This window comes from Cherax quadricarinatus, unplaced genomic scaffold (genome assembly GCF_038502225.1).
Source record: "Cherax quadricarinatus isolate ZL_2023a unplaced genomic scaffold, ASM3850222v1 Contig166, whole genome shotgun sequence".
In the NCBI taxonomy this organism is placed as follows: Eukaryota; Metazoa; Arthropoda; class Malacostraca; order Decapoda; family Parastacidae; genus Cherax; species Cherax quadricarinatus.
Genome location: NW_027195192.1, coordinates 74,584 through 96,816, shown reverse-complemented (window position 1 = coordinate 96,816; position 22,233 = coordinate 74,584). Strand labels below are relative to the sequence as shown.

At 40.0% G+C, this 22,233-nt stretch overlaps 1 protein-coding gene across 1 annotated transcript in view; it reads left to right on the top strand.

Annotated features, from left to right (window-relative positions):
• LOC138851240 (tripartite motif-containing protein 59-like) overlaps window positions 1-20,945 on the top strand; it is an 80,796-nt gene extending 59,851 nt beyond the window's left edge. Inside the window, exons 3-4 of the mRNA XM_070080133.1 lie at window positions 9,677-10,381; window positions 20,790-20,945. Coding sequence (XP_069936234.1) covers window positions 9,677-10,381; window positions 20,790-20,945 — 861 coding nt within the window. The remainder of the gene's footprint in view (window positions 1-9,676; window positions 10,382-20,789) is intronic.
• The last annotated feature ends 1,288 nt before the right edge of the window (window positions 20,946-22,233 follow it).

Below are 22,233 nucleotides of genomic sequence, written 5' to 3'. Positions count from 1 at the left end.
AATCTGGTGGAAGAAAACTGGTAGGCCTACATATAAAAGAATGGGTCTGCATGGTCAGTGTGCACAGTATAAAAAAAATCCAACAACAGGCAGTGCATAATGATAAAAAAAAACTCCGACCGTGTTTTTGTTTTAAAACAGCGACTTTGCAGTGTATTTTTGTATTGTATTTATGGTTGTATTCTCGTTTTCTGGTGTGATTAGATAGAACTGAAGATATATTGCAGAAATAGAGATGATTTGATTGGTTTGACAATAAAAAATACCTTGAAATTGAGCCCAAAGTAGCAGAAATGTTAAATTTTTTGCCAATGTTCAAGAGTGAACATGAACAAATCATGCCACACGTCCAATACACATCGACTGGTGAGTCTAATATTCTTTCACAAGTGTGCTGATATTATTTATGCCATTTTTACAATAATGCAGTAGTCTGCATAACAGTAAGTCTTCTATTTTTTGTGAGAATAAAAATTCAAAATGGAAAGCAAAAGTAATATAAGAGGGGCCTGGAGACATGACTAATAAACCGAGAAAATGTTATTTTAGTGCAAAGAATATCTGTCTTGTTTATTCTGGACCCTATTTTGAAATTGACATTTTTTAAATTTGTGTGAAATTGGCAAAATTGCCAATTTCTGACCACTTTATTGGGTAGTTGAAATTGGTAAATTGACGGTTTCTTGTACTCAATTTATACAACAAATGTTATTCTAGCAAAATAGCTATGATTTCAGTCAAATGGAAATGGAACTGGCTGCAAATAGGTTTCTAATTAGGCAAAATCGCCAATGCGTAAAGATCGCTAACTTTGTGAGAGCGTAATTCTGTAAGTTTTCCATCAAATTTTGTACTTTTAGTGCCATTACCATCATGGAAAGATTTTCTATCATTTAATAAGAATTTTTTTTTTTCGACAAAGAGAGTTAAGCAACCATGGTGACATTACAAATCCCTGTCTAAGACATAGTTTTACAGGGAAGTAATCTCCCTCTCTTCTCCACACCTTAACCTAAGCCTCACTATCCTCATAAAAACTCTTTATGGCATATAGTAACTTACTACCTATTCCATGTACTTGCAATATCTGCCACATTGCTTCCCCATCCACTCTATCATATGCCTTTTCTAAATCTAGAAATGCAATGAAAATTCCCTTACCTTCATCTAAATACTGTTCACATATATGCTTCACTGTAAACACTTGATTTACACATCCCCTACCCACTCTAAAACCTCTTTGCTCGTCCAAAATCCTACTCTCTGTCTTACCTCTAATTCTTTCAATAATAACCCTACCCTACACTTTTCCTGGTATACTCAGTAAACTTATTCCTCTATAATTTTTACAATCTCTTTTGTATCCCTTCCCTTTATACAAAGGAGCTATACAAGCTCTCTCCCAATCCCTAGGTACCTTCCCCTCTTTCATACATTTATTAAACAAAAATTTTCCTGGTATACAGTAAACTCCTCTAACACTTTTGTATATCCCCCTCTCTCCCAATCCCTAGATTTTTTCAACATTTATTAAACAAAAATACCAACAACTCCAACACTATATCCCCCTTGATTTTAACATTTGTCATGATCCCATCAGTTCCAGCTACTTTACCCCCCTTTCATTCTACATAATGCCTCACACACCTCCACCACACTCACATCCTGCTCTTCTTCACTCCTAAAAGATGTTATACCTCCCTGACCAGTGCATGAAATTACTGCCTCTCTTTCTTCATTGACATTTAAAAGTTCCTCAAAATATTCCCGCCATCTACCCAATACAGTGGACCCTTGGGTAATGCCTTTAATCCATTCCAGAGAGCTAGCCTTTAGCCAATTTAGCCTTTAGCCAAATTAGTTATCCCCATAAGAAATAATGGAGATCCAATTACATAATCTGTTCCAGACACCCAAAAGTATTAAACAAAATAATTTTATTTTTACATGAAATATACATTTTCCTACACAGAAAAAATGATACATACACAATAAACAATACTTAAATGACACTTACCTTTATTGTGGACTTGTTGATGAGTGATGAGATGGGAAGAGGGGATTTGATGGAGGTGTACTAGTGTTTGGAAGGGGAATCCCCTTCCATAAAGACTTTAGGTAAAAAGTCCTTTTCTGGGGTTACCTCTCTTCTTGGTTTTTTAATGCCACTGGGAACAATTTGAGAGTCACTTGACTCCTGTCACACAAAATATTTGTACATAGAGCTGCGTTTCTTGCATCCCTTTAAGATTTCCCTAAAATGGGACATAAGAGTGTCATTGTACATGTTGCCAATACGGCTTGCAACAGCTGTGTCAGGATAATATTCTTCCATAAATGCTTGCAACTTTGTCCACATTTCCTTAATCTTTGACGAAGGCAACTTCCTCCATCTCTCTTCCTCCTCCTCTGAAGCAAATTCCTGAGCTTGATCTGTTGCTGTTGAACCTGAAGCTCTTGCAACTCTATAGGGGTTGGCTCTTCATCGTCGTCCTCCACAAACTCTTCCACATCCTCGCCACTAACCTCCAACCCAATAGACTTCCCCAATGCCACAATAGATTCCACAACTGGCATAGGCTCCTCAGAGTTAGCCCTAAACCCTTCAAAATCCCTCTCTTGTACACATTCTGGCCACAGTTTTCTCCAAGCATAGTTCAAAGTCATGCAAGTCACTCCCTCTCAAGCCTTACCTGTAAGGTTTATGCAACTGAGGATACTGAAGTGAACTTTCCAGACTCTCTTAGGGTCAATTGAGTGTCTGAGGTCACTTCAAAGCACCTTTGAAACACTGCTTTGTTGTACAGTTTTCTGAAGTTTGAAATGACCTGCTGGTCCATGGGCTGGAGGAGAGGAGTGGTACTAGGAGACAAAAACTTCTCTTTGATAAAGGTCAACTCTCCCGCAGTTTGCTCTTGCAAGTCGTGAGGATGAGCAGGAGCATTGTTCATTTCCAGGAGGCACTTGAGTGACAATTTATTTTCCAGGAGGTACTTTTCACAGTCGGGAAAAAACATTTCATAGAACCATTCAAAAAAAATGTCCCTATTGACCCATGCCTTACTGTTCGCTCTCCACATCACACAAAATTTAGTCTTGACGACATTATTTTTCTTGAACACTCTGGGAGTTTCAGAGTGATACACGAATAAAGGCTTCACTTTGCAATCCCTACTAGCATTACTACAAAATATGAGCCTGGCTACCCTTCCCATTTCATAGACTGCCCTCTCACGTGCTAAACGTAATTTCTTCTCTCCCAAACTCTCTACTCCTGGGAACTCTTCTTTCCTCTGCCTTCCCTACATTTCCGGTCTTTCTAATCTCAACAATTCTCTCCGTCCCTTAGACATCAAGCTTACTTTCCACCAGACTAACACTCTTTGCACTAATCTCGTTCATACCTCTCCTCCCTCTACAGATGTGCCTATTTCTTGCTCCTCCTTTCCTCTTCAATACTTTGGAGAAACTGGTCGTTCTCTTTCTGACAGACTTAGGGAGCACAAAAATAGTGTTAGGCTTGCCGACACTAACAATGCTCTGTTCTGTCATGTCAGAGATCATAGCCATCCTATTGACTGGTCATCGGCTAATACTGTCTTCCCTACTTCTAACTCTAACAATCACCATCTAGTTGAATCGTCTCTGATACACAACTTTCCTTGTATGAATCTTAGTCCTGGCTTCATCTCTGTAGATGCCTTCCTCTCCCACTATATTGTAAAATGCTCCAAACTTCAGAACACCCGTGACTTAACCTGATTCCTCATTTTTTCTTTTTCTTTTCCTTCTTCCCCTTTCCTCTTTCCTTTTTCTCCTCTGGGTTGTCTTTCTTCTGTTTCTTCTGTCTCGTGTTTCTGTTCCTTCATTATTTATTTCACCACTTCCCCTTTCCCCCACCTCTGTGTTCTTGCTCCCCCTCTGTGGGCACCTAGCTCCCTTGCAGTGCTCCCCTTTCTTTGTATTTGACTGGCTCCTCCTCCTTATTCCCCACCACCACCACCACTACTACTACTACTACTACTACTACTACTACTACTACTACTACTACTACTACTACTACTACTACCACTACCACCACCACCACCACTACCTCTTCCTGCCTATATATAGCCATCCTGCTCCACTTCTGGTTAGTGTGACTTTGTAAATGGTCCAAGTCGGAACGAAACGTCGTTGTAAGCTCCTCTCTTCTATGTGCGGGTTATTTGTGTATCGTTCCAGTCACGGTATTGTGCCATTTTTGTTATCTACTGTGGCATTGGGGAAGTCCATGGGGTTGGAGGTTAGTGGGGAAGATGTGGAAGAGTTGGTGGAGGACGATGATGAAGAACTAACCACTGATGAGCTGCAAGAGTATCTGCAACAGCAAGAGGCCACAATTGAGGAAATTGCTTCAGTGGAGGGGAGAGAGAAATGGAGGAAGTTGCCGTCTACAAAGATTAAGGAAATATGTGCAAAGTGGGTTGACATCCAAACCTTTATGGATGAAAATCACCCTGACACAGCTGTTGCAAGCCGTGCTGGTGACTTTTACAATGACAATGTTGTGGCCCATTTTAGGAAAATCTTAAAGGCATGCAAGGTACACAGCTCTATGGATAGAGTTTTGGTGTGACAGAGGTCCAGTGACTCTCAAGTTGGTCCCAGCGGCATTAAAACAAGTAGGGAAGTAACCCCAGAAAAGGAATTGGTAGCTAAAGTCCTTATGGAAGGGGATTCCATAAGGACTTCAGCTACAGAAGAGTTCCCAGGAGTAGAGAGTTTGGGAGAGAAGAAATTACGCTTAGCACTTGAGAGGGCAGAGTCTATGAAATGGGAAGGGTAGATAATACGGGAAAACAAATTATGAAGAGTGGAAATTTCTGCTGGAAGGAACTGAGGATCACAGATGCAGAGGGCACAGAGAAAGTGGGAGATAAGAACACTTTTCTTGACAGGGGAAGCATGATATGAAAAGTAGTGAATGTACATGCCACTGTGCATAGGCTCGCAGTACACGGGAAAGGAAAAATCTGTATCACTCCTCTTTCCTCCTGCACCCACCTTTCTATAGCCACAAACTTCTGCCCTACATTCTAATAGTGCTTTTTTTTAATTATTCCAACCCTCTTCAACCCCCCCACTACTCATAATTGCACTAGCCCATCTTTACATTAATTCTTATGAGAAATATTTCGGTTTTTGGCCTTCTCAGATTTAGGCTACATTCTGGAACAGATTACGGCCAATTACCGAGGGTCAACTGTAAATGTACAATGGCAACTGTCTTTTGTGTGAATTATATTACAGAAAAACAAAGCCAAACAACTTTTCTTTTAACAATCAAACTGTAGGATGGGCAGAAAAGAAAATCTTGTTTGAGTGTATGTAGTATGATTTTGAAAAAAAAAAAAAAGACTAAAATGAATGCTATCTGATATGACCTTATTATTGCATGGTGTATTGAATTTAGCTCAAAAAAAATGACCACTCATATGCAACAGTGGCATAAATGCACCAGTGATATTTATGTTTTAGAATTTATTGACGTCAAGATGTAATTGTTTTTCAGTTTTTTAATTAATTTTAATGTTAACACTTATGACATTAGATGTGTATAATGATGTTTTAACACTTCAGACATGAGGATACACTTAGTGCAACAATGATCAACTCTAAATTTACTGTATACAGCCCATCCCCACTTAGCAACGAAGTTCCGTTTCTAGGACCGCGTCATTAAATGAATTCCTGACTTAGTGAGGATCATACTGTAATGGTAGTGAGTTTGTGTCAACCGTCTTTGATATTGTTTTAATGTCACCTTTGCACCATTTATAACATTTCTGGTATATTTTTAAATGTTTATTCAGTAGTGTACTCTACAGTGGAACCTCGGGTTACAAAATTAATTAATTCTAGAAGGCTGTTTGAGCGCCGATAGCGAAATAATTTGTTCCCGAAAGGAATAAAGTAAATTAGATTAGTCTGTTTCAGACCCCCAAAAATAGTTTCAAAAGCACTTACAAAAACACACTTACATATTTGTTCAAGTTGGGAGATGTTCACATGCTGAGGTATCATTGTACATTGAAATAAGCAGAATAGAGGAGATCAGCTCTAATATACATTATTTAGGTATAAATACTGGTCAGGGAGCCCATCGTAAGTCCGAGGTTAAGTTTTCCTGGGTTAAATATACTTAGTGTGATTTGTGAGTGAATTTCACTGTTAGTATCATGAAATTGTAATAAATTTGGAATAAGTCATCTGAAAAAAAGACAGGAAACCTAAGTAACTTTCCACCATTAATGCACAAAAAAGCAGCTCATGTGCCATTACCCTCAATTGCAACTTTGTTTAATTAACAAATCACTAGAATCCTCAACTTTTCCATCCATATTTAACCCTTAAACTGTCTAAGCATAGATCTACATTTTCACTACTAGTTCTCTGAATATTTTTTTTTTTAGAAACAATGAGGACAATTTTCTGTGTGTAATAAGAAAAAAAAATTAGTGCCAATACTTACCAAGATTCTCCATGGGGAAGTGGAACAGAATTCTTCCTCCGTAAGCTATGCGTGTCATAAGAGGCGAAACTTTTGTTTTTCTTTTTGGGCCACCCCGCCTCAGTGGGATACGGCTGGTGCGTTGAAAGAAAGAAAGACTTACCAAGATATAAGGCAGTGAAGTTGGCAGTGGATGCTCACCTGACGGCAATGTGGAGTACAGCAACTTGCAAAAATGTTGCCGATATACCTTTTTTCTCTTTTTTTTAATTTATGTAAATTTCATGTTCTGATAATTACAATTTATAGTAGTTCTTGTGATTTTATAGCCAATTTTTGTTCTGACACGACCTCCAGACCTCAGTATATGAGGTGAGTGCACTAGCAATAAAGATATGGAACACCATCAACCTAGGAAAAATGATGACACGTCACATTTGCTCCTGAGATATCACAAATTATTATGTTCTCTAGGCACCATGAGGGTAGACTTCGGCGCCAGCCTTCATCGGGTGTGGACATCATCTCTATCGCCTGAGTATCATTGACAAATTTCCCCTGTTCTAACTTGGATGCTTGTCCTCATCTATTTAGCCCGCCAGGCACTCTACAGGAGGGGCACCTGTTCATTGGCTTACTTTAGCCAGCTCCATTTTTTCCGCTCTGTGGGAAATTCTTTAATGGTCTTTGGTGGGAAGCTGGTTACTCTACTCAGGTGGGAGTGTTGGCATCCCTCTCTGCTGGGGCTTGGCAAGGGTGTCCACTGGATCTAATTGGAAACTTTAAGTTTCTATCACTGTTTACAAAGGAACTTTTGTTCCTTTTTCTCTCATCGCCCAGCCTTTGGCAACGATTTTTTCTCGTACCATCGAGAAACCGGGCTCGATACTGCATATGCTGTCAGTGGCCCTGATAAACCCAACAAAGAAAGAAAGAACACCATGAGGGTAATGCTGAAGCTGTGGTAAGAATGAATGGGAGAGTGTTGGTACCTGGGGATGAACTTGATATCCTTGGGGCGAAATTTGACTCCAAACTATGAAAGAAACCACATTGTAGATCTTGCAAAGTGGTTGGGAACCTTACTTAGATGCATCTTTTATCTACTCAACAGTAGAGGTTGCATAAGTATATTCACATGTTGAGTATGCTCCACTTTCTTGGATTTCCTGCTCCCCATCATATCTGAGAAATCTTAATAGAATGGAGAACAGAGCAAAAGAACTCATCTCTCTCTTGGACAGATCTGTCATTTCAGTAGAGTCTTCAATACCAGAGAGATGTAGGTGGCCTTACTCTTATGTACAAGGCTAATATTGTCAAAATACCACACCTGCAGACAGCAGGAAATGAGCTTCTACGTAACAAGATGGTCAGCAAAGAGTAATTATGCTGTAGCTTTCTCCAGAACATAACTTCATCTGAGATAATTTATTCATAGGATTACTTGAGTCTAGAATATGTTTGTATAGCATTATGACATCAACAGAATAATCAGTTGGCCAAATAAAATCACTGACCCACAGTTAACTACAACTGTATCCTGTTCTGTATGTGTTTCATAACAATAAAAAGGGTTTAAAATGAGTTGATATAGGTAACAGCTCCTAACTTGTAAATAAAGTTAGGAACTCTTAACCTAACCTTGTAAAACTCTCTAAAGTTAAAAGAAAAGAGATCTCAAAGCATGATTGTATTAGTTTCTCCTTTCTATGTCTGGTCATGTAACCAATACAGCACATCAAGTCTGGTTTTATGTTGTGTTTATGTTAAATGTAGTAGTTAATATGAAGTTTTAGCAATATATACATCCAGTATGTTGTATATGATGGTTAATATGAAGAAGTTTGACAATATGTACCTTCAATGTATGTACAGTGGAACCTCAAAAATCAAACGTATCACATATCGAATGTTTTGAAAATATGACAATTTTTTCGGACAAACTGTGTCCCTATTATCGCCCCTATTTTCGGACCACCAGGTATGGGACCTGTCCGCTGGCCCGGTCTGTTGCGTCCCCGCGCAGGCGCCGTGAGCAGTCTAGCTTTGTTTATGCTTGACTGAACACTAACCTGCGATCTCATTCACACATTTTACGATTATTTAATTGTGTTTAGTGCTTGTGGGGCTGTGAAATAAGCTGCCATGGGCCCAAAGAAACTTGCTAGCGGTACCCCTGTGGTAAAGAAAGTGAGAAACACCATAGATGTGAAGAAGGAAATTATACAGAAGTATGAGATTTGAGTGAGACATTTTGAGCTTGCCAGGATGTACAGAGGACTGTGGACAGTTATTTTGTGAGACAGAAACAGACGACTGTGGACAGTTATTTTGTGAGACAAAAACAGACAGCTGTGGAGTTATTTTGTGAGACAAACAGACGATTGTGGACAGTTATTTTGTGATACAGAAACAGACAACTGTGGACAGTTATTTTGTAAGACAGAAACAGACGACTATGGAGTTATTTTGTGAGACAAACAGACGATTGTGGACAGTTATTTTGTGAGACAGAAACAGGCGACTGTGGATAGTTATTTTGTGAGACAGAAACAGAGGACTGTAGACAGTTATTTTGTGAGACTGGGCTCCAATGACTCTCAAGCTGGTCCTAATGGCATTAAAATACAGAGAAGGGAAGCAACCCCAGAGAGAGCTTTGATACCGGAAGTCCTCATGGAGGGGGATTCTCCTTCCAAACAATAACCCCAACTCCCTCTCTCCTCCTCCCTATCTTCCAGATGCCATCACCAATCTTCAATAAAGGTAAGTAAAAATGTTATTTTATATTACTATACATAATTAAAGACTATAGCATTTGTAGTGTGTATGTAAAACTGTAATTAATCTCTAAAAATTTTTTTTTTTTTGTGAATATTTTTGGGTTTCTGGAACGAATTAATAGTATTTCCATTATTTCTTATGGGAAATATTAGAATTTCAGACTTTTCAAATTTAGAACTAGCTCCTGGAATGGATTAAGTTCAAAATTTGAGGTTCCACTGTATGTTGTATATGGCAGTAATATGAAGAAGTTTGGGAATTCTTTTACCTTTCAAGATTGTTTATAAAATTCAACATGAACACTTAATTGATGAGTAACTTAATAGAATTCAGTTCTAACCTGTTTAAATTCAATCCTATTAGTGTAAAATCCAACTTAGTATTTATTTTCTACAGGATAACGACAAACCAGAGGAGTGTAAAGTGTCCTTTAACAATTATGATGAAGAACTACGACGACCACGCACTCTGCCGTGTGGTCACACATTCTGCTCACAGTGTATTGAAGATACAATTAAGAATGCTGAGCTCACCTGCCCCAGCTGTCGTGCTGAGCACAGTGCCAAAGATGCTACTCAGTTCCCGATCAACTACACTGTGGAGGCTTTTATAAAGAAACTCAGAAATATCCAGGTTACATCAGTAGAAACAGTGTCAACAAAATGTGGTCAAGACCGCACAAGAGGCATCAGCAAGAAGTTACGGTCTTTGGTACAGGAACACAAGAGCAGTATAAGTAACCTTATAAGAGAGTGTGAAGAAGCACTGTCCCAGCTGGGCAAGTACCAGGGGCAGGTGAGGGACTGGAAGACCCAGCATCACCAACTGCAGGACAGACTCTATGATCTGCTGGAGCAGAACAAGGCAGCAATAGAGCTCCTGGAACAGGAGGATACCAGTGTGCTGACTATGACAACAGAAGGAGGGGCAGGAAAGAAGCAGCTGCAGACCATGCTGGAGAACCTCAACACAGTCAACACTGCACAGAATGTTGTCACAACCATTGATGAAGCTGATCACTACAATGTGGAGGTTGAAGATTGGATCCAGAAGCGTCAGGAACTCTTCCCAGATGTTAACACTGTCTACACCTCAGTAAAGGTATGATGCCACAAATATTATTGAGCTTTCTAAACAATTTCTTAATTCATTTCTATATACTGATTCTGTTCTGTAAATATATACAACTTCAAGAGCAATATTCAGTTATCTATTATTAAATATATTAACCTTTTTTCTTTAACCGTAAATGTCCAAACGTATATATATGTTCTTACCGCTAGCGCCCCAAACGTATATATATATATATATATATGTTTTATTTTTCCTGCCTCCAAATTTGGCGCAATTAGCCTGAGATGCCTGGTCAGCATAGAATGGGTCTTAACACTCGGTGTGCACCATATTAAAAAAATCTGGGACCACTTAGTACCTCGTGTGAGCATCAGTTAAAATAAGCGCCAGCTAGAGCAAAGAGTGGCAAACACCAAGGATTCACTGATGAAATGTCATGTTAACACTCCCCTTTTAAGAGGAAAGTGATGTTGACCCTAAGTTTAGGATCTGTCTATCTGTTTCTGTCTGTCTTTGCCTATCTCTTATCTCTGTCTCAGAGGTACACATAAATACAATTATACATAGTGTAAATTACCTAGGAAAACTTAAAAACAATCCAGAGTTCTATACTGTGCTTGTAGATATAATGCATAAGAATACCTGTTGGTTCACAATGGCTCTCTCTGAGACAGAGAGACAAGCAGAGAGACAGAAAGAGAGACAAGCAGACAGAGAGACAAGACTTTGAGACAGATAAGCAGAGACAGAGATGCTGATGCTCATCCAATGTCATCCTTTATGTCATCTTATCTCTGCACCCTCACAGGCGCCCATCAAATGTCTTCCCTTATTTTATCACTGCCCTCCAGATGCTTGTCATTGACATGGTTCAAGGGAACTTTTTCTTTCTTCTTCTTCTTCTTCTTTCTTCCTCCTCTTTCTCCTCCTCCTTTCTTCTTCCTTCATCTTCTATACTCCAGTGTATCCAAAACATTGTTTGGGCCAATAAATACTTTGTATATATTCCTAGACAATAGTAAATGACCAAGGCAGGTGTAAATGTCCACCTGTCAATGTGTTTGTGGCAATTTGAGTACAATTTCAGTACCTAATATTAGTGTCAGAACAAAGATTGGTTATGAAATGGCAAGAACTACTATAAATTGTAATTATCAGAACATAAAAATTATATAAAATAATATAAAAATGATGTATGAAAAAAAATACCTGAATAAACTTACATACAAACATTTGAAATTTTGGAGTTTCCAGACAAAATGGACTCGATGTTGGGTGGGGCGCGGTGTCAGATGAGCATTAAGTGCCAAATTTGCAGCCTCATATTTCAGTATGTACTGACCCAATTTTTTTATTTCAATCCTATGACACTTAGAAAAAATTTCTCTCTATTTCAGTAAAAAAAAAAATTATTTTTCAAAATATTCGGGGCACTGGGCGAGAGAACATATATATGTATATATGTTTGGATCATTTAGGGGTTAAATGCACCAGCCATATCCCACTGAAGGAGGGTGACCCAAAAAGAAAAACAAAAGTTTCTTTATACATTTAGTAATGTATACAGGAGAAGGGGTTACTAGCTCCATGCTCCCAGTATTTTAGTCACCTCTTACGACACACATGGTTTATGGAGGAAGAATTCTGTTCCATTTCCCCATGGAGATAAGTGGAAATAAAAGAGCAAGAGTAAGAATAGAGAAGAGAACAAGAACTAGTAAGTGTAAGTAGAAGAGAAGAGAAAATCTTGCCAGAGTCACAAGTGTGTGTATTTACCTCCCTAGTATGCTTGAACATGCATGGTTTAGTGTGACCTAAGTGTAAGTAGAAGTAGTAAGATGTACCTGAAATCTACCACAGGATGCATGTTTATGAGACAGGATGGTAAAAAGTCACAAGCAATACCTACCATCATGTGGTAGTAAACAATACTACAGGCTTCCACTTTACACTCTACTTGGATGGTAGTACCTCCCTGGATGGTAGTACCTCCCTGGATGGTTGCTGTTGCTGTCTACCAACCTACTACCACAGGATGGTAGTACCTCCCTGGATGGTTGCTGTCTACCAACCTACTACCACAGGATGGTAGTACCTCCCTGGATGGTTGCTGTCTACCAACCTACTACCACAGGATGGTAGTACCTCCCTGGATGGTTGCTGTCTACCAACCTACTACCACAGGATGGTAGTACCTCCCTGGATGGTTGCTGTCTACCAACCTACTACCACAGGATGGTAGTACCTCCCTGGATGGTTGCTGTCTACCAACCTACTACCACAGGATGGTAGTACCTCCCTGGATGGTTGCTGTCTACCAACCTACTACCACAGGATGGTAGTACCTCCCTGGATGGTTGCTGTCTACCAACCTACTACCACAGGATGGTAGTACCTCCCTGGATGGTTGCTGTCTACCAACCTACTACCACAGGATGGTAGTACCTCCCTGGATGGTTGCTGTCTACCAACCTACTACCACAGGATGGTAGTACCTCCCTGGATGGTTGCTGTCTACCAACCTACTACCACAGGATGGTAGTACCTCCCTGGATGGTTGCTGTCTACCAACCTACTACCACAGGATGGTAGTACCTCCCTGGATGGTTGCTGTCTACCAACCTACTACCACAGGATGGTAGTACCTCCCTGGATGGTTGCTGTCTACCAACCTACTACCACAGGATGGTAGTACCTCCCTGGATGGTTGCTGTCTACCAACCTACTACCACAGGATGGTAGTACCTCCCTGGATGGTTGCTGTCTACCAACCTACTACCACAGGATGGTAGTACCTCCCTGGATGGTTGCTGTCTACCAACCTACTACCTAGGAAATATATTAATATATTCAGTAAACACCTTGTGTACTTGTATTTGTTTTTGTCTTTGGTCAGCAGATTATAAATGTTTCCACATAGAAGAAGACTAAAATACTGGCAACAAGAAGCTGCTTACAACCATTACTATGTCATTACAAACCAAAAATTTATTGATCTTTGGATGAGAGTCTCCCTCTCCTTTTATGTGTTGTGAGGGACACCACTCAGAAATCATTTATTTATTTATTTTATTTATTTATTACTTTGAACATGGTACAGAGAAGTACAAAAGAATACAGTTAAGTGCAGCATGCCAAAGCCCCTTGTATGCAGAGCATTATGGGCTGGCTTAAAATTAACTTAAGATTAACTAAGCAATGATGTATTCAGTGGTAAAACATCATTGTAAACAGGTAACAGTTAAGCACAAATGAGTATTACCAAGACAGGTCATATGGTCATTTACTGTGTTGCTGAGCATTCAGTAGAATGGAGTATTCTGTTAGGTAATGTAATTAAAAAATAACAAAGTTTGATTAGGTCACAGGTTAAACATTTATGTGATACAATTATGAGAAACATTTAAGATATACAATTTATAAGATACAATTATTCAATATTTATTTGGTTGTGGGTGAGTAAATGATTTTTGAGAACAGACTTAAATTTATAAACAGACAGTATTTCTTTTATATTTACAGGTAATGAATTCCAGATTTTAGGGCCTTTTATGTGCATTGAGTTTTTGCATAGCGTGAGATGGACACGAGGAACATCAAATAGTGATCTGTGCCTTGTGTTATGGTCATGTGTTCTGTTGAGGTTGGTAAGGAGACATTTGAGGGAAGGGTTTATATCAGAGTTAAGTGTTTTATGTATGTAGTAGGTGCAGTAATAAGTATGGATGTTTTGTATGGTGAGTAGGTTAAGAGTTTTGAATATTGGTGGAGTGTGCTGCCTCTAGTGGGAATTTGTTATCATTCTGACTGCAGCCTTTTGTTGGGTAATTAGTGGTCTGAGATGGTTTATTGTTGTTGAGCCCCATGCACAAATTCCATAGGTGAGATAGGGGTAAATAAGTGAGTGATATAGGGCCAGGAGGGCTGACTGTGGAACATAGTACCGTATCTTCGATAGTATGCCTACGGTCTTGGAAATTTTTGTATGTGTTTGAAATTTGAGTCTATTATCAAGGTGGATTCCTAAGAATTTTCCCTCTATGAGCTTTGTGATAGGTGATCCGTTTATCATCATGTTAAGAGGGACATCTGTAGCTCTGTTACCAAACTGAATGAAGTAGGTTTTGTCAATGTTTAGTGTAAGTTTGTTAGTCCTCATCCATGTAGATATTTTCTGTAATACTGTATTTACAGTATTGGCTAGCATGACTGGGCTCGGGTGAGAGAAGACGTATGTAGTGTCATCTGCAAATAGTGTGGGTTTGAGTAGTTGTGAAGCATTCGGTAGGTCATTTATGTATATGAGAAAGAGAAGAGGGCCAAGGACACTTCCCTGTGGGACACCAACTGTAATTGGCTGTGCAGAAGAGTTTGCCCCATTTGTGTACACATATTGGCTTCTGTTGCTGAGGTATAACTTGAGGTAGTTGAGTGAGTGCCCTCTTATACCATATGTTAAAAAACCATGATTCTAAAAAGCTTAGAGATCTCCAGTGAATACTAGAAAGGACTACCCTTCTAGCATCCAGCCTGTTACTGGGTTTTGGTAGCATTAGTATCCTTGTCCAATTATCCATTAGAATTCAGTATGATTCAGTAGTGCTTCAGGATTACAACTGGTAGGCTACAAACTAGAGAAATTAAAATTTAATAAATTTATTAATAATTAAGTTGTCTAGGCGTATATCAAATTAAATTAAATTAAATTAATCAGAGTAATCAAAATAATATTAATCACTTCTCTCGTGTACAGTATTATTGTGCTGAAATCACATATCACATATTTATGCCTTAAGTACCGTCTGGTGCATTAACATTTAATAATACAATATACAAATAAGTTTGTGTGTATGTGTGTAAGTGCTCAAAGTAGTTCGCTATGTCTCACGACTCGACTAGACTTAAACAAGTGACTGAAAAATTCCTCTCATAAACTAACTTCTTGACCAACTGGCAGTCAGAACAGTCTGCTTGAACAATAAAAAGAGTGCTAAGCCCAATAGCAATATAACAAGCAACTGCGACACAATCAGGATCAAGGAGATAATATAACGACAGCTAGTAGGGACCATCTGCAGATCCTCCACAAAAGTCACAAAACTCACATACTACTGAATCTAAGTTCAGCATAAGTAAATCCCCAACTGTGACAGTACACGGATGCCAGTACAAATTAGGTCAGAAGCTACAGGTCAGGACCTGAGTTGCTCAGAGTGTCTAAGCGACACACAACCTCAGTACAACATTGAAAATCACTAAGTCTATACAAAGTTCTGTGAACAGAGTCCCACAGAACCTACAACAATATTGAGACAGAGACAATCTTCCAACAAGGGCCAATAAGGGAGATTTAGGCACTTGTCAGGAATACGTCTAACCACCAAGCGAGTCTAGACCAGACTGAATACTTCAGGCGAGGTGTGAGCACCTCCCCCACCCTCTATCACGTGATAGCTCTGTGGACAGTTGCTGCCCATCAACTCTGAGAAGCCGGCAGGGAAACGAGCCGCAAATGATAATTACAGTAGTTAGACAATCAAGACTTGAACTGAGCACATAATATATGACTGTTACATCCTACCTAACAATAGTAACTAAGTCAAACAATAATATAAAGCAATATATTTACGATTTAGCTATTATCGCAAATATAAGCAATATAAAATTATATGAAAAGGTAATATACATTATATAGATATACATAATATACATCATATACATTGTAACCCATTCAGGGGATGCAACACCATAGTGTGACAATTTTATGTGGAGCAAGTCATGGTCAACTGTATCAAAAGCTTTATGTAAGTCAATGAATATTCCCAGTGGGACTTATTTTTTCTCTATTGCAGTGTATATTCGTTCTAGCATGTGTATAATAGCATCATTAGTATTTTTATTAGCCCTGAACCGAAACTGACAGGGGATGAGTATGTTATGGGAGATGAGGTAGGAATAGATTCGCTTATGAATAAATTTTTCAAAGATTTTAGAGAGAGGGTGTAAGTTGGATATTGGCCTATAGTTATTCAAGTCTGTTTGGTCTCCTCCTTTATGGATCAGGGTGACCCTTGCTATTTTGAGAACTAGAGGGAAGGTAGAGGTTTCGATGGATTTGTTAAAGAGTGTTGCAATGGCTGGTGATAGCACTTTTGACGCTATTTTGTATATAAAGGGTGGTAAGGTATTTAAATCTCCTGTCTTGTTTTTTAGTGTGTTGATAATAAGGGAGACTTCATTTGGGTTAGTCGGAGCTAGGAACAGTGTGTTATAGTAGTTGCCAGTAAGGTAGTCACTGAGTGGGGTATCTGAGCTTGGGATTTTATTGGCAAGGTTTTTCCTATAGTGGAGAAGAAATCATTGAGTCTGTTTGCTGTTTCAGTTGGTGGGAATTGGGGTTCATCTGATTTTGTTTATTTAATTTCGCTATTTCGTGATATCTTTTTTGTTCCTAGAATTTCTGATAGGGTTTTCCAGGTCATTTTTATATCACCACGTAAGTTGTATAATCTGTTCTCATAATACAATTTTTTTGCCCTTCTTATCAGGCTGGTTTAGGATTGACGAGTAACGTTTTGTTTGGTCTCTGGTTATGTAACCCATTCTGTACTGTTTTTCATATAGGTGCTTTGTATTTATGGATTTAGGTTATATTCCTTTTGAATGATTTATGGTCAGCAAATACAGGTCTGTTGACTGTTCTTAACGAATTATGGCTAGTAAAATACAAAATTTTAACTTGATTTTAATTTTGGAATAATAATTAGATTTTGTAATATAAAAAATATAATTTTGGGTGAAGAAAAAAATTGTTGAGGTTTAGTTATTTCAGAAAATATGGAGCAAGATAGTAAAATGTATAGTGGAAGGTACAGGTGATATCCTAGGATGGTTGAAGGAAGGTACAGGTGATATCCTGGGATGGTTGAAGGAAGGTACAGGTGATATCCTAGGATGGTTGAAGGAAGGTACAGGTGATATCCTAGGATGGTTGAAGGAAGGTACAGGTGATATCCTAGGATGGTTGAAGGAAGGTACAGGTGATATCCTAGGATGGTTGAAGGAAGGTACAGGTGATATCCTAGGATGGTTGAAGGAAGGTACAGGTGATATCCTAGGATGGTTGAAGGAAGGTACAGGTGATATCCTAGGATGGTTGAAGGAAGGTACAGGTGATATCCTAGGATGGTTGAAGGAAGGTACAGGTGATATCCTAGGATGGTTGAAGGAAGGTACAGGTGATATCCTAGGATGGTTGAAGGAAGGTACAGGTGATATCCTAGGATGGTTGAAGGAAGGTACAGGTGATATCCTAGGATGGTTGAAGGAAGGTACAGGTGATATCCTAGGATGGTTGAAGGAAGGTACTGGTGATATCCTAGGATGGTTGAAGGAAGGTACAGGTGATATCCTAGGATGGTTGAAGGAAGGTACAGGTGATATCCTAGGATGGTTGAAGGAAGGTACAGGTGATATCCTAGGATGGTTGAAGGAAGGTACAGGTGATATCCTAGGATGGTTGAAGGAAGGTACAGGTGATATCCTAGGATGGTTGAAGGAAGGTACAGGTGATATCCTAGGATGGTTGAAGGAAGGTACAGGTGATATCCTAGGATGGTTGAAGGAAGGTACAGGTGATATCCTAGGATGGTTGAAGGAAGGTACAGGTGATATCCTAGGATGGTTGAAGGAAGGTACAGGTGATATCCTAGGATGGTTGAAGGAAGGTACAGGTGATATCCTAGGATGGTTGAAGGAAGGTACAGGTGATATCCTAGGATGGTTGAAGGAAGGTACAGGTGATATCCTAGGATGGTTGAAGGAAGGTACAGGTGATATCCTAGGATGGTTGAAGGAAGGTACATGTGATATCCTAGGATGGTTGAAGGAAGGTACAGGTGATATCCTAGGATGGTTGAAGGAAGGTACAGGTGATATCCTAGGATGGTTGAAGGAAGGTACAGGTGATATCCTAGGATGGTTGAAGGAAGGTACAGGTGATATCCTAGGATGGTTGAAGGAAGGTACAGGTGATATCCTAGGATGGTTGAAGGAAGGTACAGGTGATATCCTAGGATGGTTGAAGGAAGGTACAGGTGATATCCTAGGATGGTTGAAGGAAGGTACAGGTGATATCCTAGGATGGTTGAAGGAAGGTACAGGTGATATCCTAGGATGGTTGAAGGAAGGTACAGGATGGTTGAAGGAAGGTACAGGTCCTAGGATTTTTGAAGGAAGGTACAGGTGATATCCTAGGATGGTTGAAGGAAGGTACAGGTGATATCCTAGGATTGTTGAAGGAAGGTAGAAGGGAAATCCTAGGATGGTTGAAGGAAGGTGCAAGTGATATCCTATTATGGTTCAAGGAAGGTACAGTTGATATCCTATGTTGAAGGAAGGTTCAGGTGATATCCTAGGATGGATGAAGGAAGGTACAGGTGATATCCTAGGATGGTTGAAGGAAGGTACAGGTGATATCCTAGGATGGTTGAAGGAAGGTACAGGTGATATCCTAGGATGGTTGAAGGAAGGTACAGGTGATATCCTAGGATGGTTGAAGGAAGGTACAGGTGATATCCTAGGATGGTTGAAGGAAGGTACAGGTGATATCCTAGGATGGTTGAAGGAAGGTACAGGTGATATCCTAGGATGGTTGAAGGAAGGTACAGGTGATATCCTAGGATGGTTGAAGGAAGGTACAGGTGATATCCTAGGATGGTTGAAGGAAGGTACAGGTGGTATCCTAGGATGGTTGAAGGAAGGTACAGGTGATATCCTAGGATGGTTGAAGGAAGGTACAGGTGATATCCTAGGATGGTTGAAGGAAGGTACAGGTGATATCCTAGGATGGTTGAAGGAAGGTACAGGTGATATCCTAGGATGGTTGAAGGAAGGTACAGGTGATATCCTAGGATGGTTGAAGGAAGGTACAGGTGATATCCTAGGATGGTTGAAGGAAGGTACAGGTGATATCCTAGGATGGTTGAAGGAAGGTACAGGTGATATCCTAGGATGGTTGAAGGAAGGTACAGGTGATATCCTAGGATGGTTGAAGGAAGGTACAGGTGATATCCTAGGATGGTTGAAGGAAGGTACAGGTGATATCCTAGGATGGTTGAAGGAAGGTACAGGTGATATCCTAGGATGGTTGAAGGAAGGTACAGGTGATATCCTAGGATGGTTGAAGGAAGGTACAGGTGATATCCTAGGATGGTTGAAGGAAGGTACAGGTGATATCCTAGGATGGTTGAAGGAAGGTACAGGTGATATCCTAGGATGGTTGAAGGAAGGTACAGGTGGTATCCTAGGATGGTTGAAGGAAGGTACAGGTGGTATCCTAGGATGGTTGAAGGAAGGTACAGGTGATATCCTAGGATGGTTGAAGGAAGGTACAGGTGATATCCTAGGATGCTTGAAGGAAGGTACAGGTGATATCCTAGGATGGTTGAAGGAAGGTACATGTGATATCCTAGGATGGTTGAAGGAAGGTACATGTGATATCCTAGGATGGTTGAAGGAAGGTACAGGTGATATCCTAGGATGGTTGAAGGAAGGCACAGGTGATATCCTAGGATGGTTGAAGGAAGGTACAGGTGATATCCTTGGATGGTTGAAGGAAGGTACAGGTGGTATCCTAGGATGGCTGAAGGAAGGTACAGGTGGTATCCTAGGATAGTTGAAGGAAGGTACAGGTGATATCCTAGGATGGTTGAAGGAAGGTACAGGTGATATCCTAGGATGGTTGAAGGAAAGTACAGGTGGTATCCTAGGATTGTTGAAGGAAGGTAGAGGGGATATCCTAGGATGGTTGAAGGAAGGTACAGGTGAAATCCTAGGATGGTTGAAGGAATGTACAGGTGATATCCTTGGATGGTTGAAGGAAGGTACAGGTGATATCCTAGGATGGTTGAAGGAAGGTACATGTGATATCCTAGGATGGTTGAAGGAATGTACAGGTGATATCCTTGGAAGTGTTGAAGGAAGGTACAGGGGATATCCTAGGATGGTTGAAGGAAGGTACAGGTGATATCCTAGGATGGTTGAAGGAAAGTACAAGGGATATCCTAGGATGGCTGGAAGAAGGTACAGGTGATATCCTAGGATGGTTAAAGGAAGGTACAGAGGATATCCTAGGATGGTTGAAAGAAGGTGCAAGTGATATCCTACGAAGGGTTGAAGGAAGGTACATGGGATATCTTGGGAAGGATTGAAGGGAGGTACACGGGAAATATTAGGAAGGGTTGAAGGAAGGTACCATGGGATATCTTGGGAAGGGTTGAAAGGAGGTACAGAGGAAATATTAGGAAGGTTTGAAGGGAGGGTATGAGTGATATTTTAAGACATAAGTCTTAAGTAATCAACAGTTGTGTAAGTGTCAGAGTGGAGACAATTTGTTGCTGACATCCAGCATTAATATTTGTGTTGGCAATGACAGGTACAGGAGACCATTAAGAAGGCCCTGGACACCATCATCACAGAGACAGGTGCCACAGCTGCCACCGTTCTCCAGGGAGACTCAACTGCCACCATCATGGAGAAAGTTAAGACAATTTCTCATGAAATCACTTTGAGAACATTAACTGTAAGTTGAAGTCTTTGTTACTTTGTCAAGTAAAACAATATTAATCATGATAACATGATCATCAAGATTTTCATTATTAAAATTACCTACTTTCTTATTCCTACATATGAGAGAATGGGTATGAGTGGTCAGTGTGTGTAGTATAAAAAAAATCCTGCAGCATGCAGTGCATAATGAGGAAAAAACTCCGTGTTTTTGGTTTAAAACTGCAACTCCAGTTCATTTGAGCACCAGCTAGAACAAAGAGCATGACAAACACCAGGGATTCAATGATGTCATATCGTGATGAAATTAAGACACATGTGCAACATCTGGGTATCTTTATTGTAGACGTTTCACCATTCAGTGGCTTTATCAATACAAATTCTAGGACATAGTTTGAAGATAGTAGGACTATATACAGAAGATGAGGTAATCAGTCCCTCAACCAAGGAATAGGTGCGAAGAGCACCGTAGTCGTGGAGATTCTGATACCCAGATGTTGCACATGTGTCTTAATTTCATTTTGTTGGTATTATATACCATTCTTGCACAACGTGTCATATCGTATTAGCACTTCCCTTTTAAGAGGAGCTGTCCCTCAATTTAATGGCTTTGAAATGGATGTGGCCACAAGTGGCCAAGGAAATATTAAAAAACTCATTAATGACCCATGTAGAACATCTGTGCAACATCCTTTCAATTTTGATACCACTGGTAGTGTCAGCCTGCCAGAATGTCCATAACCTTTGCCCTAAGTAAAGAGAAACAATGCTGGAACATGTGTAATACGTGTTTGGCTGCCTGGCTGGCCGGGTGGGTGGGTGGTTGATTGACTTTCATTGTCTCTATCTCCATTTGTCTGTATCTATCCCTGTCTGTATCTGTCTCTGTGTATCTCTGTCTCTATCTCACAGGTACACTTACCTGGAGTTTACCTGGAGAGGTTTTTGGGGGTCAACGCCCCCACAGCTTGGTTTAAGACCAGGCCCCATGGTGAATCAGGGACTGATCAACCAGGCTGTTACTGCTGGCTGCACACAAGCTGACATACAAACCTCAGCCCGGTTGATCAGGTACTGACTTTAGATGCCTGTCCAGTGCCTTTTTAAAGACAGCCAATGGTCTATTGGTAATCCCCCTTATGTATGCTGGGAGGTATACTTATTGTGCTGTCTCTCAATGTATTCGTGGCACCCCTGCTTTTCATCGGGGGAATGTTGCATCTCCTGCCGATTTTTTTGCTTTATAGGGAGTGGTTTTCATGTGCAGGTTTGGTACCAATCCCTCCAGTGCCTTCCAAGAGTATATTATCATG